Consider the following 20,109-nt stretch of genomic DNA (forward strand, 5'->3'; position numbering starts at 1 on the left):
ATATATATATATATATATATATATATATATATTTCAAACACAAGATAAATGCTGCAATGAATATAGCATTATTAAAGCAACAATTGGCATATAAATAACTAGTACACATATATCATCATTATTAAAGTTATTCTAGAATTTATTCATGTCACAACTTTGTATTTAACATTCAATTGATTGTACACTTGTTGGAGTCGATTCTTGACTTTGGTTTTGTTATTCTTTCTTTAAAGTATAATTATAATGTGAATATTCGTAAATGTAAGGAGTAAATCAAATAGAAACCGTTTTCTATGTTACAAACGTTATAAATCAGTATTGAACGTATGTTTTTTTAAAATTTTATAATAATCTTATTAATTATATTAATCACCTTATCAACCATTTCCATGAACTCAGTTTTTCTCATTTGAAATCACCTGATGGATGTAATGTTTTGTTGGTGAAACGAAATTATACTCAGAAGAGATCAATCTTAAGTGTTGTTTCATTGGTGAAACAATATTGTTTTATCAAAACATATCAAATGAAACAACAGTGTATTAACAAAATATATCAACATATTTGTTGTTTCATTGGTTAAATAAAACTACTGTTGTTTCAAAAGCAAAATAATAATTAAGTTTTTTTTAGGAAATAGTTGATAAGGTAACTAGTATAATTAATTATATAATTACCGAAACTAAAAATGTGTGGTTAATTAATATTGGTTCATAGAGTTTATAACATATAGAAGGTTTTTATATGATTTTGGACACACACACACATATATATATATATATATATATAGATGGAGGTTCAAACGAACGAAAATGCAAAACCACTCTTACCACATGTGATAATACACATGAGGGACCTGATGGTGTGCAGACAACTTGGCCTGCGACCTTCGTCGTGCCAAAGGTTGTCCGTATCTTTAATTTAGTATCACATGTGATGGATTATAATATCACATCGTGAACACCATATCACATGTGAATAGCGTGGTCATAGTGGTGCGTGGTTGACTTGGCCTGCAAGGTCATGCCAAAGGGTCTTTGATTTAATAGCTAGTTTCACTTGTGTATCATATGTGATTAACTATATTAAAAGTATGTTCTCATTTTCATAAAATGAACATGTTTTCGTTTGAACCCTTGCATATATATATATATATATATATACACACACACGCACATAAAGTAACTGTTTATGGAAACGTATTCCTTGATCTTTTTAATGCGATTAAAAATGCTCTCCTTTTCTTGTTTATCTTGAGAAGGAAAGAAACGTCGTCTTGTGTAGGAAATACTCAAGAATGAATGCGTATAAATGATGGATGTTGAGAGGTTTTGAGTGGATGATGGTTGAGGAGATGAAAAGGGTTTAAAGAATCATAGAAAATGAAGTGAGAATATATGGGAAATAGTAGAAAGATATTTTCTAAATGGTGGCAAAAGTTGGACGAATCATTTTTTGATATGTTTTCTTTTCCCAAATGATTTTCAGTCCCCATCTTTAATTATAAATCAATCATCCATTATATATATATATATATATATATATATATATATATATATATATGCCAAAGAGAGATTTTTAAATACAAACTATGTAATTGTTATAAACCCTAAAAAACGAATATGAGCCATCAATTTGTTTATTTTGAAATCTGAAGGTACTAAATTAGTTAAAGATAAGGTTGATAGTAAATTTAGGAACCGGTTTAATCTACACCATTGATCATCTACTTGGATGGTTGAGATTGGTTTATAAGATATGTAATAATTACATGGTTTGTATTTTTAACTGATTTAAAAATATGGAAATTAGATTTATAAGGTTTGTAACAATTCAATGGTGTATATTTGAAACTTTCCCTTCTCTCTATCTATATAACTTAATGGTTTATACTTATAAAGTCTGAAATTATATATGGCTATGGAATTACGATAGATTAATAAGGATGTTTGATTAATGGTATTATGAATTAATCAGAATGAGAAAGGAAACAATTACTGCTGTTTAATTTAATATAATACAATGAGTATTATTTAAAAATAGTTAAATAAATTGGAGGAATAATTTTTTGTTTTCAACATTATTAATTTCTATCACAAGAATTTTTATAAATCGATCGAACCAAATACCTTTAATTTAATTTATTGATAAAAAAATTATAAGGGGTTGTTTGTTTATCTTTTAATAGATTCATTAAAGAGTCAATATCTGAATTGTTAAGATGTGAATCTTGTTTGAAAAAAAAGTCTGTCTTTTAATGGTTCTAAAACCCTTTGAATGATTTTGTATCATAGATCTCCCTTAACCATTAAGCGTCATAATTTCATTGTAAACAATTATCAAACAATTATATTTCATTTTGCATTATATCATGAGAGACTCTTAATCATTCTGCATTAAATAATTCAACAACTGCCAAACAATCCCTAATACATCATATATATTTATAGGAGTAAGTAAGCAGAAGGATGAAGTTTCCTAGATTGATCATTGAGAGAAAGAACGACCATTATCGACTCATAATGTCAACGAGTGTAAAGAGAGAAAATCAGACCTTTTTTTCTTATTCTTTTTTCTATTTTTATTTTGATTATGATTGCAAACAATTTTTATTCTTATTACCCGATTAAAATTCGTTCATTTAGAATCATAAGAATATGTTACTTTTTAAAAATCATATTTTATTAAAAGTAATTAACATATGTTTAAATTGTATATCGAATTTTTTTAATACCATAAATATATTAATAATAAAATGGCAAAAAAAAGTTTATACATTAAAAATTTATTTATAGTTTTAAGTACCAAGGCTAATGTAAATATATATAGTTAACCACAATGGTGATGTCTGATTGGTTTGAGCTTGGCTCCAAAGATCAAAAGTAACAGGAGGTCCCAGGTTCAAATCTAAGAAGAAATAAAAATCTCATGTGACCACGGAGGTTCAAATGCGATGACTTTGGGCTATCTGCAAAGCAGGTGGTCGTCATGAAATTAGTCGGCTCGCATAACGAATTGAATATCCAGGTTAATAAAAAAATATATAGTTATTTAAAATAAATATTTAATCTTAATCAACTTTAGATATTTAATACGCAATAAAAATACTTGTTTTTTATCAACAAATTGGTCTAAAAAAATACTAATATTTAATTGCCTTGTAATTTTCTTGACCCTCATGATTTCATTCCCCACATACTATTTTTCTACCCATTTATTGATTTCATTATTAATCATCATAGCCCACCCCCACCCCCACCAATTATTTCCCTTACCTTCTTATATTTCCTCTCTTCATAAATCCTTCATTCATTTTCATACCAACATCTTACAAATCTTTTCCAATAAATAAAGCTTTCTAAGAGATGGGATTTCATGGCGTTTCTAACAAGGGTCTCATCCTAGAATTGGGTCTTAATTCAACATCATCATCATCATCCATCCTGGAAAACAACTCCACCACCACCAAGAAGCCTTGCAGCACCCTCAGTTTTCAGCCGTCGTTGACGTTGTCTCTCTCCGGCGATCATGCCACCAAGACACCACCGCCATGTGTAGCCGGAGTCGGTGGTAATACTGGTGGCGAGCATGGCGGTGGTTTGTACCGGCAAGATAGTGTTAGTGGTGGTGGTTCATCGTTCTCCGTCGCGAGTGTGAGTGTGAAGAGGGAGAGAGAGGTTAAGAGCGAAGATTCAGAAAAGGCTTCAAGGGTTATTAGCAGAACCAGCGTTGATGATCACGAGGTTGAAGAAGACGACGATGATGGTAGTGTGAATGGTAGAAAGAAACTCAGGCTTACAAAAGCTCAATCTGCACTTCTTGAAGAAGCCTTCAAACATCACAGCACTTTGAACCCTGTATGCATATGCACTCTTCTTGTGTTTTAGGGTAATTAATTAAGGAGTAATTATTAAAACTAACGATGATTAATGTTGAATATTAGCAGAAACAAAAGCAAGAGCTTGCAAGGGAGCTAAAGTTGAGGCCCAGACAAGTTGAAGTTTGGTTTCAGAACAGAAGAGCCAGGTATTTTTGAACCTCCTATAAACGAATTTTTATTTCTTATTGGATTTGAACCTGAGACTTCCTGTCATTTTTTATCTTTGAAATCAAACTCAAATCAATCAATCACCGAAGAATCTTTATATTTCTGTATAAAATGTTCATAAAATGGTTTTTTTATTATATTTATTTTATAGTAAAAGAAATAACAATCGTTTTATTTTTAAATTTGAAATAAAACGTTTTTAGACCCGGAAAACAATAAATTTCACTTTTTTTTAATTTTTAATTTTAGAATTTATATATTTTTCGAAGGAATCTTTTTTTTTTTTTTTAATGTGAAAACGGTTATATACGTTTATCAGTCAATTTAATTAATTGCGTGTAGTTGTTTTCTTCGATACGTCGCGATATATTACGTCATAAATGAGTTTCAATGTTAGAATCCATTTAATCCCATCGGAAGTTAAATCAATTAATTTAATTTAATTATTAATTAATCAACGAAGTTTTATGAACTAATAATTTGTGTAAATGAATTGAAGGACAAAACTGAAGCAAACAGAAGTGGATTGTGAATATCTGAAGAAATGTTGCGAAGCATTGAAGGAAGAGAACAGTAGACTCCACAAAGAGCTTCAAGAGCTGAAAGCATTAAAATTGTCGGCTCATCAGTCACTGTACATGCAGTTGCCGGCGGCCACCCTCACCATGTGTCCGTCGTGTGAACGTATCGGAGACACCACTTCCTCCGCCAAGAGCCGCCCTTTTAATATGGCTCCTAAATCACACCTGTTTAATCCATTCTCTAATCCATCAGCAGCCTGTTAATTAATTAATTAGTTAATTAGTTTTTTTTAAGTGTTAATTAATCAAATATATATAGATTAATTAATCATATATAAATCAAGTAGCCTTCGATTAATTAATCATCCATGCACAACCCTCTATATCTTTTTTTAGAAGTTTAAGGGTTAGTGAAAGATTAATTAGTATTAAGTTATTTTTGTAGAAAATTATATGATTTCTTCTGCTGATTAATTATTCTATGCATCTTTTATTGTATAAAAATTATATGTTAATGAAAAAATATATATTTTTGTTTTTTTTTTTCGTGTTTGTAATCGTTTCTAATTACTCGTTTCAATTTATGTGTCGAACATTCAATAAAAACTTTACGTGACCAAATATTTTTGACGTTGAATTATTAATTAATTTTAAATATGATTAATATCGATTTAAATACGTATTTTTTTTTTGTGGTAAAATGAGACTTAAAACAACAACCACCGTTGTACGTGAGAATAGAAATATGAATGAAGCAAGTAGTTCTCAAAAAAGGGCGGTGGAAGGATGATGAAAATGATTGATGGATTTGGTGTTTTCTTATTATTTACGTGTTGATTTGTGCTTTAATTCATTATTAAGATTTAAATACACAAATGCCAATCCCTTTTATATATATATATTAACCTTGATATCCAACCTATTATGAGAACCGATTAATCTCAAGACGACTACTTGTTTTACGGATGACCTGGAGTTATTCCTTTTTAGATATTTGAACCTGTGACCTCGAGATACTTTTAATTTTTGGAATCCAAATTCATACCAATCAAGCATTATGCTTGTGATTGAATATTATATATTATTGTTAATAGGTTCAATGGATATAGTTGAGAAAAGAAGATAGCTAGAAAACAAAACACTCACAACAACCTAAAACATCATCTATTGTTTACTTTATTATTCTTTTACTATCTTGTGTTATTTTTAGTTTAGTTGAATTTTATTTATTTATTCTTGTTATAACAAAATTAGATTTGTAAGATGCTAAAGATGTTTAAATATTTATGTAGACAGTTTTATAGGATATAAGTTTATAAAACCAAACGATAAAATGTTTTATTTAAAAGTGTTGTAATAGATTTATAGAAAGTTTTTAAGCGTCTTAACAAATTTTTTACTACTTCTTAAAACTAAAGTGTCGTATTAAAAAGATGTTTTTCTATGATACTTTTTAAAAGTGTTATATAAAATAGCTAATATGATATTTTATTTTAAAAATATTCTAAAATACTTATTAAGACGTTTAAAAACGGTCATATAAACTTATTATAACACTTTTAGGTAGAATGTTTTATATGTTGGGCTTATAAACTAACAGTAAATTATCCATCCAATCTCAATCTAATAATGATTCAATGCTTGAACACTTAGAGATTCTTGCTGATTTATATTCGATTCGTTTGTTGATTAGACGGCTCCTGGGATATTAGATCATATACAACATTTTGTTAAGACACTTGAACTTTGTTGGTGTTCTACTATAAACCCGTTTTTGTTGTAATATCTTATAAATATGGATATATTGTTAGGAACTACATAAAATAATTGCTATGTAGCTTTTAATGTATGCGTATGAAACCATACAAATCGATAACAACAAAACAAAATAATATGGGATTGATTCAAGAAATGACCTCAATACGTGTCGGTGTGGCCCGATATGTACACGTGACTTACCAAATAATATGGGATTGAAAATAAGTAGTGAAAAAGTGAAAGAGGTGGTAACAATTGCAATTGTTGATAATGAAGATATTCTACAATAAATAATGAGAAAAATGAAAAGGAGATAAGAATTATATGATTAATAAGAGAGAGAGAGAGAGAGAGAAGGTTTTATGAATGAATAAGTTATTGTGGACCAAAATAGAAGGCAGCATTGACGAATTAATTTCCTCAAACCCACCTTCGACCCTCTTTCTTTCATCAACGGTCTTTTTCTTTGTTAAAGGTTATTATCAATTGATATCCATGTCATCTCTGCATCATCAATATATATATATATATATATGTGTATATATATATATATATATATATATATATATAAAGAAAGAGATGAGCGATCAAATGCAAAACATTCATATTTGTATAAACCGTGCAAACCACTATTATTAGTTGATTTCATTGTTTAATCTTATGAAATTGTTTCATATATTACTTTTTTTATGAAGTTGTTTCATGTATAATTATTAAATTGTTTTATATAATACTTATGAAATTTTAATGAAACTGTTTATATATATATATATATATAGAGAGAGAGAGCGAGAGGAGGTTTACTTTGCAAACCGAGAGTTATTTGTATAAACCGTACAAACCTCATTCAATCAATCATAATTTTTTATTTTGTTCATTTTTTTGTAGTTATGAAAAGTTGATTAGTCATTTTTATCGTGCAGGGTGTTAATCATGGATATTATTATCTTCATTATATTAATTTTAGATAAATACATGAAACAACTTCATTAAAATTTCATAAGTATTATATGAAACAATTTAATAACCAAAACAACTTCATCAAAAAAAGTAGTATATGAAACAATTTCATAAGATTAAACAATGAAATCGACGAATGAAAATGATTTATATAAGGTACAAATATAGATGATTTGCATTTGATCGTTCATTTCTCTCCCCCCCCCCCTCTCTCTCTCTCTCTCTCTATATATATATATGAACGTGAAATTAACTTGCATGTTAAGTTATGTGTCAAAGGACACGAGTCAAAAGTCAAAGCTTTGGTAATATTAGCCTGCCTAAATCCTAATACAAAATTGATATTTGACCTAAGTTTAAAAAATTTAAATGGTTAAATAAATGTTTGATGTGGGTAACATAACCAATTATTTATCTGATCTGAGATTAAATAAATAGATGTCCAACTCAATCATGAGAAAGACAACATATACGTTTATTTTTGGTAGACTAAATTACGTTTTTACTTGTAATTTTCTATTTTTGTTTTTGTAATTAATTTTTTATTTTATTGTTTATATTTCATTCTCATAATCAAAACTTTATTGCTTTTTTCATCTTTGCGTTTACAATTCATTTATGTTATAGTCTCTCATACTTAAAAATAGCATTTAATTTTAGGGACAAAAATAAAAATGAATTGCAAACCATAAGAAATGGAACCATAATTTCAAAACTACAAGGACGAAACCTAGAATTTGTAATAAACCACTGAGACGAAAAATATAATTTACTCTTTTTGGTATAATTTGTTGACTACATTTATGAATTTTCTTTTTTAGTATTGTATTTTATTTTAATTACAATAGTTTACTTTCAACTTATTTTTTATTAGGGCATTTTATTTTAAAAAATCTATCTATTATAACAACGGGTAACTTGTTACCTTTTAAACCGGTAAACTATTACTTTTTGTTGCTCACTTGGCTAAAATAAGTGATGTAAATGACACATCATTTTCATGACATAGCCAAGATAAAAGAAAACCTCTTTCAAATTATTTTTTCATGATTTTCGCTTTTCCTTTGACGAGTATAAAACATTTCATTTGTTTTAAATTTTTTCTTATTAAATTGCATGCAAATTAAATATTCTAGAGTAAAACATTTCCTAAATAAATATGATATACTATTTCCAGGATGACTATTTTGTTTGTTAAAAAAGACAATGTGTTAAAAAAGACAATGTGATAAATATGAGTAAATTTAAACCAAAAGTTTACTCAATATATAATAGGTAACTTTTTCAAAATACAATACTTTAATAAAAAATAGTTGAAAGTATATTGTTGTAATAAATAAAACTGAAAGTACAATGTTATAATAATTAAATTTATAAAAGTATATGTTATTTCATGCATTTTGCCCTAATTTGTTTACCTCTAATAAATAAAAAGTGGTTGTTGGCACATTTTCATTACACTCCGTTGATTATCTTATCTTATCCGACGATTAAATTATATAATATCACATTCATTTAGAGAGACCATTTCAAATATAAACAAATAAAATCATATACAATATGCAAATCAATCTCATGAGTCATTTTAAAAGCAATCCCACCACCGTCTTCTAATTTATTTTATGCATAATAATATGAGATATATGATATATCTCATTCGGATGAGACTTTAAAAAAAGTAAAAAAGTAAAAAAAAAAAAAAAAAAGGAAAGTTGGTAAGAAGAAGTTGTTGGGTGTGTGTATTTTGAACCGAGGAAACATAAACTTAAGAGAAAAAGTACATAAGTTGATTTTTTGTTATTGTCTGGATAATCTGTTGTTGTTTATATTTGTATCTCTATTTCTTTGTGATTCATAAGGTGGTTTATTTTACAACTTTCTTTATTTGGAAACTGGTTATAGAACCGTGTGGTTCTTTATATGAGATGATGTTATAAATCTGTTTTGATGTCAAATTTTGGTAAATTTGTGGTTTTGATACGTTTGTATCATGTGTGAAAATAAGTATGACATATTAAAGAGAGGTGTATTTGGATTATAAGGGTGACATATCAAGGAAATGTGTATAATACGATAAGGTGACAAAATTATTGAGTTATAAATATATGAGTTTTGATCAAGTGTTTATAATTATCACATCTTTATGATACGATAACTTGGGGTTGTCGCATCTGTGTGATACGTTGAAGTGTGGTTATCGCATCCTTGTGATGCGAGGAGGGAGTTTTGTATGCGACAAGTTGATTTTATTGCACCCATATAATGCGACAAGTTGGTTTATCGCACAGTATGACGCGATAAATTTATATTCTCGCACCAGTGTGTTGCGAGGACACGGGTTTGTCTCATCCATGTGATGCGAGAAATTTATATATATATATATATATTATGATGCAACAATTTTTATCCATAATGTGTTTTTCAAGTTATTTGAGTATTTGAATACAATAATAAGACTTGTTATATCAAAATGATGTATATTTATTATTATTACAAATTTAAGTTTATAAATGTGATTTGGTGATTATTCACCATGTAATTGCATAAAAAAGATTTATCACTAGACCTCAAGGTCTAACCCTAATTTTATATTTTAAAAATGTCCATTACGGGCCGGACACAACCAGTTGACAAGGGGAAGGGAAATTGTGAAGTGTTATATTATGCTTGCATGGATTATTGGGCTTGGATTATTGGGCTAGCATAATTTTCTTTTAAGTCTGAATACTTGTTATGTATTCATGTGTTGTATAGAGAGTTTAAGAAAAAAGTTGTTAGCTAATTTGTAATGTAGCTTTTGTATATATCGGGACCAAATGTGTAAAATTATATTTCTTGATATATGGAAATATATGTTTATATGCAGATGTGATATTGAGATGTTACATAGCTCGGATAAATAAGAAATCAATAAGTCTTCACAGTGTGTTATCTTTGAATCTTTGATGCTAGTAACACGTGTATTTTAGTTTTTTCATTGTATCACATTTTGTTTTTTCGTTGTTTACAGTCTATCACATTGTGTATCTTAAGGCATCACAACGTGTATACTATGGGTATCACAATAGACATCAGTAAATATCAGTGGGTATATAGAGAGAATGATTCTAGTTAATATATCACTAGTGGGTTCACGTCGGAAGCGAGAAAAGAGAGGAGAGATAAAATTTCTAAAATACCTAAAATGACATAAATGTAAATTCTTAAGTCAAAAGTACAAAAATCATTAATTTCCTAATTTAAACTTCAATTTGTGTTTGGAATTGGATCTCATAAATCTCACTCATACAATAGGTTTAGGATGATTTTAGGTGTTTTAACAAAATTTTAAAATATTTTTAAAATAAAATGACATATTAGCTATTTTATATGATCCTATTTGAAAAAATGTCATATAAAAACATGGGTTTATAAGACACTTCTCAAAAGTGTCATATAATGTGATAACCGGTTATTCGGTTATAAAACACGGATTTTTTTTATAAGTGATGGTAAGTTGAGGGGTTAAATGTGTTTATGTGCGTAAATTATTTTAAAACCTCATTGCATAATGCATATTTTATGTGAATTATATCTGATATTTTATGTTATCTCATGGGGATGGTAAAAGGTGGGTAGAAGCTTTATGTGTGTGTTTGCTTTGAACTCGAGAAAACAAAAACCGAAAAAAGAGATAAAGGAAGTTGATTATGTGAATATTTCCTAGTTACTTATTGTTGTTTCAATCTACGTTTCTCTGTGAATTATAAGGTGAATTCTATTTGCAAGACATCAATTTTATTGTTTAATGGTGAGGAAAACCGTGAGGTTTCAAGTTTGAGTAATTGATGATTATATACATAATTTTTTGGGTTTTCATATAATATTATCATATGTTTGTAATAAAGGTGGTATAATCAGGAATTGAGTATTATTTGGTAATAAAGATGACATAATCAGGAGATGGTTAACTTTGGTAATAAGAGTGTATAATCTGGAGTTGTGTATATTTTTGTAATAATGGTGGTATAATCAGAAGCTGGATATACTGAGATAAGGGTGGCATAATCGAATTCTGGAAAAATGATAATCTTTTGATCATGGGACTATGTTATCGCATCCTTGTGATGCAATGAGTGTGATTTTATCACATGAGTGCAATGTGATGAATATGAGGTAAAAAGTGAAGTGTTGGTTATCACATCCTTATGAAGCAACAAGTTGTTATTATCGCATCTATATGATATGACATGTTACTGTTATGGCATATGTTGGATGCGACAAGGATGGTTATCGCATCATTGAGGTGCAACAAATATGGTTATCGCATCATTGAGGTGCGACAAATATGGTTATCGCATGTGTATAATGCGAGGAGTTACTGTTATCGCATCTGTTGGATACGACAACTTTATGAATTATTTATTTAAATGCGACAAATTTATATGTGAAGCGATAAAGGGGTTATTTCATTGGTTGATACAATAAGTGAGTGTTGTCTCATCATATGATGCGACAAAAAAACGGTTTGTTCGATAGAATGTTGTATATTTGTTATGTATACAATCAAGATTTTATACAAAGTATTTTTGATGATTTTCACCATGTAATAACAATAAAAAAGGATTTCTTATTAGAACTCAAAGTCTAACCCTTTTTTGGTGTTTTGAAAATGTACATTTACAGGTCGGACACATTTGGAGAATAAGGGGAAAGGTAAATTGTGAAAAGTTATATATATGCTTGCATGAGATATTTGTATAGCTACTTTGTAATGTAGCTCTTGTGAATAGTGAGACCAGTTGTGTAACTTATATCTCTTGATATATGAAAATATATGTTTATATACAAATGTGATTATGGGATATTACATATAAAATAGATAATACGACAATTTATTTTGTAACCGTCCTAAAAAAACTTATTAAAACGCCCAAAAAACAAATTACCAATCTATTGTTACACTTTTAGATAAACCACTTTAGTTTGGTCCTATAAACTTAGATTTTATAAAACATTTATCATGACGCTCAAACATTCTAGGCGTCCTACAAAGTCAATTTTATTGTAGTGTTGTCATTTGTTGGGTCGGTTTGCTTAGTTATTCTAATATATGAATGTTATATAAGGTTTTGTGCTTGATCTATGAATGTATTAAAACTTGCGGGTTTTGTCTTTTCTAGATGATTCTCAATATTTAATAGGTATCCGATATTATATCGATAGAAGTCTGACATACTTGATAAACTTCAACATCAATGGGGATTGATAAGGTTTGGTACGTGATTGAAACCTACTCGATTATGTTCAATCCATTCCTTATATGTGTTTGACGGAAATACTGATAATGAAGATAACGATGAAACTGACGACGATAAAGACATTCTAGAGCTGTAAATGATAGAGAGCACCTGTTACTTCAACGATTTGAATATATTAAAATGAAATATGATAAAAGCCATTTATGTTTGAATGAGATTTGATTACTGAAGTTAGTACAGAGGTTGGAGCAGTTGAAATGTCAGTAGAAGATTATAAACAAGAACTAGTCATATATGACTAAATTAGTTGATTGAAGGAATACACGGATTAGATTTTCTGGATCCAGAGAGAAGTTCCTTACCATCAGTAGTACAGATACTGCACCGGTTAGCTTTAAAACAAACTTCCAAATTTTTATCACAGAATTATCCTATACTAAATAGAAAGCCAATCAAGAACAGGGCATCCACTTGACATGGGATGATGAAAGCCCAACTATTTGAGATACAGCTTCCGACCATGTTGTCGCAATTTTTTAAATCATATCTAGTATATGTTTACCAGTAAAAATATTTAATTTCAAATGTAATAACATATTCATGATTGATGTATTTCTCGAAGTTTGACGAATATTTCATTTGTGTACTACGTCTATGAAGTATATTTCCAAGAACACATCAGTTAACGAATTACAACGGGTTTACTTGCATTGTTTTACGAATTAACATCATAAATAGAGATAAAAAAAAAGATATTAATTATGTGCTCAATTTGTCAAACACTAAAAAACAATTTATCAGCTTATTGCGTTTTGATACCGTTATAAGCTAATCCAAACATTTTTTATAAAACTCTGATTTGACACCACATAAGTTAATAAGCATTTTTACAAAAAAAAAATATAAGTTGTTTTAAATAAGCAATCACAAACACCCCCTCATTGTATATATCAATCAGTTATGAAATACCAGAGCCCAAAGCCCAGATACATATTCAAATTGGAAGTTGATCCAACAATTATTTTAGGACAGGCCCAACAGGCCTTTTTGCCTCTTTTATTAAATCATGAATTGTGATTTAACCTTTTTTTTTATTGATATACATATATTTTAGGATATTATATATATATATATATATATATATATGTGTGTGTGTGTGTGTGTGTGAAAGAGAGAGAGAGAGAAAGTTATTATGCAACCATCTACATTTGTACAACCAATACAACTCAATCTCAATCGTCTATTTAATTTTATGAATATGTGATTTCGTAAAAGTTTTGATTGTTTCATAATATAAAGTATTGATCATAATTATTAAGTCATAGTCATCTTCCATAAATATTTAAATCATAATAAATAAACTCTTATCATTTCCATAAATATCTCAATTGATTGGATTGCATTAAAACGTACTTATATTTGATTAATCCAAAATCCAAAAATATTTGTTTAAAATGTTAAACAAAAATATTGTGTTACTTATATCGCTCAATATTGTTCAAAGTGATTCGTGATGTTTTTCCAACTTTAAAATTTGTCAAGTCTTTCAAATCCTTCGAGACCTAGTTTTTGGGAGTTAGATAGAAATCTAATATGAATTCGGCTTATTAGGATCATACTTGAACTTCTATTTTGGATTGAGTTTTGAGGCATTAAGGGTCTGTATCGAACCTAGACATGACAGGAAATAACAGAATGAAACATGACATCTGTTCAATGTTTTGTAAGACATGATTGGACAGGTAAAATAACCAGTTTTCCCTAAGGATTTGTTTTTCTTTTTATACAAAATAATCAATCTAACTGTAAATTAAAAAATAATATTTTAAAATACAAAAACATTTAAGATAAATATTGATTAAAAATACTCAAATTCATCAAATCAAAAACCCTAAACATTTCTTATTTTATATCTTATTAATAAAACAATAAATATCTAAAATCAAAATCATAAATGTCTTGTATTTCTCTTAGATATCAACTTTTTATAAAAAATATTTTGATTAATTTATATAATTTATCAAATATTATAATAAAAATAAATATTTTTTTATAACAAAATACATCATTAATTTTTTTGGCGAAACGATTAAGAATAATAGCAAAATATGAAGTATTTGTATTTTCCACCTTTTATTTTATACCTTTTCTATATTAATTATGTTTTTATATTTAATATTTAATAAATTACATAAATTAATCAAAGTATAGAAAATGTATAAAATTGGAATTTTGAGAACACTAAATTGAAAATTTAAAAGAAATAAAATAAATAAATTGACAAAATGTATTAAAAAAAAAGGAGGCGTATTTGATATTTTAGTAGGGAGTTGATTTATTTTGAGAATATATTGATAAAATATGGGCTTGTTCCACTAAATTTCATGATTTGTTTTGTTATATTTTTTTTGTTCCACATAAAAACCATGCCATCAAATAATAATCCTTATTTTATTTTGTATTATACTATCAAATATACCAAATGCACCATAAAAAAAACCCAACAATTTTTTGTATCTTAGCCTACCATGTGACGGTAAAATTGATCCATAGAATTCACTACTAGAAAACTGACTATTTTCGGCGCCATTTCCGGCGGATGGAATCCGCCGAAAATATTCCGACGGATTTCCGTAGGACATCAAAAAAGTCAACTTCTATTGACTTCCGCCGGAAATACTCTTAGGTCCCATTTGGTTTGCATGAATGAATTGGATTTGAAGGGATTTGTATTTCAAATTCATCTCAATCCATGTTTGGTTTGTTAGATTGTCTGGATTTGATTGAAATCCTACAAATATATGATTTAAAAGTCTTAGACATTAAAGGGTAACATAACATGAGACACAAGTCTTGAGTCATTAAGCGCCATGATGACAGTTGCAAGGAGCCTTTTAAAACACTGTTAAAGGGTTGATCTTATCAGTTATAATATGGTAATTTTCTTAACACCTTCCAAGGGATTTCTTAATGACACGTAGGATTTCTTAATCAGAAATTATGGTGGTTATGGATATGATTTTTTTTTATAGAAAATTGGTTTTTGGAAATTTCTATCATCCGTCATTAATTTTTGTTGATATGACAAGTGAATAGTATAAGAAATTGTAGGTGTAACACCTCAAGATCACATTTGCATATAAATATATATTTCCATATATCAAGAAAAATATAACTTTATACATTCGATCCCAAATGTATACTAAAGCTACAATACAAAAGTAGTTACCAAATTTTTTCTTGTATCTTAGTACAAAACTTGTATTCATAACAAGTATTCAAATTCCAAAGATAACAGAATTTTCGAACATCCCATGCAAACAAATATAAATTCTTCACAACTTTTCCTTCCCTTTATCATTTGATTGTGTCCGACCTATAATGCACATTTTGAAATACAAATGAGGATTATACCTTGAGGTTTAGTGAGAAATCCCTTTAATTGTCGTTACAGGGTGAAAATCACTAAAACATCTTTTTGGAAAAATCTTTCAGTTAATTTAACAAATCTTCTTTTGTCGTATCATAAAGATGAGATAACTCCGTTTTATAGCATTGAACATTATAATAAACAATTTGTCGCACTAAGCTCATAATACATCAACTTGTTACATTAAACATATAAATGAGCATATTTTGTCGCACCCAACTAATGCGATAAACCCAATTTGTCACATCAAGCACATGATATAATCACCGTTGTCGCACCATACTGATGCGATAAACACACTTGTCGCGTCTCAAGAATGCGATAAACCAACTCATTGCATCAAGCACATGCGATAATTTCCCTTTGTCGCACCACATTGATGCGGTAACAGTAACTTATCGCACCATATAGATGCGATAAACCCATCTTGTCGCATCACAAAGATGCGATATTCACAATTTCTCACATCACACTGATGCGATATAACCAACTCCTCGCATTATACTGATTCGATATAACCAACTCCTCGCATAATACCGATTCGATAAAAATATCCCATGATCAAAGATCATCATTTCCAGAAATTGATTATGCCACTCTTATAACAATATATCCAGCTCATGATTATGTCACCCTTATTACAAGTATATACTCAACTCCTGATTATATCACATTTATTACCAAATATACTAATATTCTGATTATGTCTTCGTTATTACAAACATATGATAATAACGTATCAAAAACCCAAAAATTAATATCATATAAACACATTCAAATCTCAAGTATGAAACCATACGACTTCTTTATCAAAAGCAAATCAAATGATGCTTTTACAATAAAATTCACCTTGTAAAACACAGTAGATGAAGATGATAAACGGCAACAATTTCATATAATAATCACTTAGGCAGATTCTTCTTCTTCTTCTTCAGTTTTCTGCTTTTGATTCGAGCTAGAGAGCAAATATGTGTGCGCGCACACACACACACTTCTTTCTATTTTTAACAAATCCAATAAGATAAATAAAATATCATCAAATAATAAAAAAAATACATATATAAGGCGGTGGTAGTTAAAAACATATTTAAGCACATAATCAATTTAACCCTTCAATTTACCATCCTTATTCAAAAATAACTCCGAACTTATTAACCGATAAACCTGGTTATAACAATAGGGGTACAATTTTCTAATAATAAATATTTTTATGTTGTATCATACCTTTTGTCTTTTGATGTTTTGTGAACTATGTTTATGAAAAAAAATGAATAATGTATTAAATAAGATTTTGGTTATAAAAAATACAAATAATATGACCATTAATTAATATTTGTATAATTTTGTATTTATTAAATTATAAGTTTAATAGTATATTTGATTTTTTTTATAAATTTAACATTAGTATATTAATGAATACTAAAAAATTCAAAATATAATTACATATTACAATACAATAAAATATATTATGTAAGAACTTAACACAAATAAAATTACTTCACTATTCACCTAAAAATTCTTAAAATTGATGTTCATACAGTTTCTTTAATGGTTTGATCATTATTGTTCGGAAAAAAAAAATGACGATTAATATAATGTTTTTACTTTAGATTTTAACTTAATATTTTAGCAATTAACAAACACTATATGTTTAATACATTTTTTCATTTTCTATCAATAAATTAAATATTCGTAAATAGATTAAAACTATATAAAACATTAAAAAATTAATTCTTTTTTATTTATTAAATGAAAATATTTTATTAATTAAAATAAAACATTTTATTTAACTACATTATTTCACTTTATAATAATTATTGAATTAATAAAGTAAATACATATTTAATTATAATTTTCTTGTAATTTAATTACAATAGTTTATATAATAACACATCACTTAAATTTAATTTTCAGATAATTTTTAAAATTCACATAATATTTAAGAAATTGAATTAAGGGGTGTTTGGGATTGTTTATTTGAAACAACTTATTCTTTTCTACAAGAATACTTATCAATTTATTATAAGTCAGAAGGGTTTATCGGGTGTTTGAGATTGCTTATTTAAAACAACTTATGTTTTTTTTGTAAAAGTGTTTATTAACTTATGTGGTATCAAACCGGAGTTAAATAAAACAGGGTTAAAATTGTAAACTGATAATAAGCAGTTTTTCATAAGTCAGGAAAGATTAACTTATCAAAAACAACTTATTACCAGTTTAGCACCGATATAAGCAGTTTTTTTTTCTTATCCAAACACTAGAAAACAGTTTATCATCAATGTCAGACTGAAATAAGTTAAAAAACAGCTTTTATAAGCAATCTCAAACACCCCCTTAATTTCTTTAAAAACTCCTTATTACCAAACTGACACCAATATAAGTTGTTTATCCAAACACTTAAAAGTGTTTATTACCGGTGTCACACCAAAATAAGTCAATAAATTGTTTTTATAAGCAATACCAAACATCCCCTAAAAATTTGTATCTTAATGGTTGGTTTTGACTCAAAAATGTACGACGTTCTTGATTGTTTGTCGTACTTAGGTTGATCCCATGTGCATGAGGACTTGTACATTGGTCTCATCGTATTTACTATTTAGCTTGGTCCCTCGTGCATCAAGAGTTTGTACTTTGGTTCTACAAATGATAGAAATTGGGAAGGGGGTTAAGTTAAGTAACCATAGTTAGCTCTCCGACATTAAACCATGAGTACCTTAATGTGCACGTGTCTAGACTTATGACCACTTCCTTAATCACACGTGTCTTTCATGCATTTGCTTCCATAATTCTTGGGGCCTATTTTAATTATTGTATACGACGATCATTTTCTTGGTCAATAACAAAACATAAATTCTTTTAGCTCATTTTTGGTATATAAATAATTAAATATTATCCTATTGCTTTACAACATTTTAACATGCTTTTATGGCCCTATCCCGTAAACAGACCTTTATGAGCTTCTAAAAATTCTATTGGGATGTCGAGGTAAGATGTATGTATTCATGTCGTACGAAATGTAAGTTGGTGCACTGGTTGTACTTTAAGTGATGTGGAAAATCTCATATACCATTAGTTCGAATCCAGATGTTGTCAAATTTTGTGGCCATGGAGCTTCATTTGTGATGACTCCAGACCATTCATTGTCACCCAAGGGATTAGTCAGTGTACGTAAGCTGACTCGATAAACCCCACGACTACGAAAAAAAAGCTATGAATTAAATGAAAAGTTGTAATTTTAACTTTTGTGTGATTTATAGAAGACATATGACTAAAAAAATAGAGTGAATTGTGGGTTTTGACAGAGTTAAAAACAAAGACAAAAACCAAAACAGAACTCGATGAGTTCTTTCTGTTATAGTAAAAGTTGGAGGACGGAAACGTAAAAAACCATAATACCGCAAGGACCAAAATGATAATCTAGTAGACATATTGCTCTCTTCCTTATGTTCTTGGTTCTTTTCTTTTCCGATTTAAGGAACGATATTAATTTGTTGGAAACAAACTTCGAAATAGAAGAAACACTGGTACATGTTTAAACAATTTGACATCGTTACATGTCATGTCATTAACCATACACATTAACTATCCAATGATCGTATTTATTATCCCTCAAAACAGTAAATATTACACGTGGGATTGATTTTGACAAGACACATTATTCGTGTTTTAGACAAATCTTCAGCAGATGTATTTCATTATGCCAAATACATTGTCTAAAATGTCATCGCAATGTATTAAACATTTACAGTATATACATATATATATACATACATATATACATAAGGTTGAGTTCACGTGAGACCAATGATTTTTCGTGAGACTCGTAAGACCAATTTATGTCCATTGATCAACTTTATAAGCTAATGATTTAATGGTCTAAAGTTGCACGGTGGCAATTTTGTGATTATTGAGAAGTCTCGTGGCATTTATGAATGTTCAGATTATCAGAATGTAAATCTAATCCAAAGGTTGAGAATTGGTCTTACAGGTCTCACGAAAAACCTTTGATCTCACATGATCCCAAGTCTATACATATACATATACATATACATATACATAAACATATACATATACATATACATATACATATACATATACATATACATATACATATACATATACATATACATATACATATACATATACATATAC

General features: G+C 28.3%; 1 protein-coding gene across 2 annotated transcripts; it reads left to right on the forward strand.

Annotated features, from left to right (window-relative positions):
• The first annotated feature begins 3,353 nt into the window (after positions 1–3,353).
• LOC112515505 (homeobox-leucine zipper protein HAT22-like) lies at positions 3,354–5,104 on the forward strand. 2 transcript variants are annotated; one of them, XM_025122367.1, is made up of 3 exons: positions 3,354–3,857; positions 3,944–4,026; positions 4,548–5,104. In XM_025122367.1, exons 1-3 carry the CDS (start codon positions 3,366–3,368, stop codon positions 4,831–4,833), a joined length of 861 nt encoding a protein of 286 aa, XP_024978135.1. In that variant the 5' UTR covers positions 3,354–3,365; the 3' UTR covers positions 4,834–5,104. The 2 variants fall into 2 exon arrangements, with proteins under 2 accessions (XP_024978135.1, XP_024978136.1); XM_025122368.1 differs by having other exon boundaries at positions 3,947–4,026.
• The last annotated feature ends 15,005 nt before the right edge of the window (positions 5,105–20,109 follow it).

This window comes from Cynara cardunculus, assembly GCF_001531365.2.
Source record: "Cynara cardunculus var. scolymus isolate 2C chromosome LG 7, CcrdV1, whole genome shotgun sequence".
Lineage (NCBI taxonomy): Eukaryota > Viridiplantae > Streptophyta > Magnoliopsida > Asterales > Asteraceae > Cynara > Cynara cardunculus.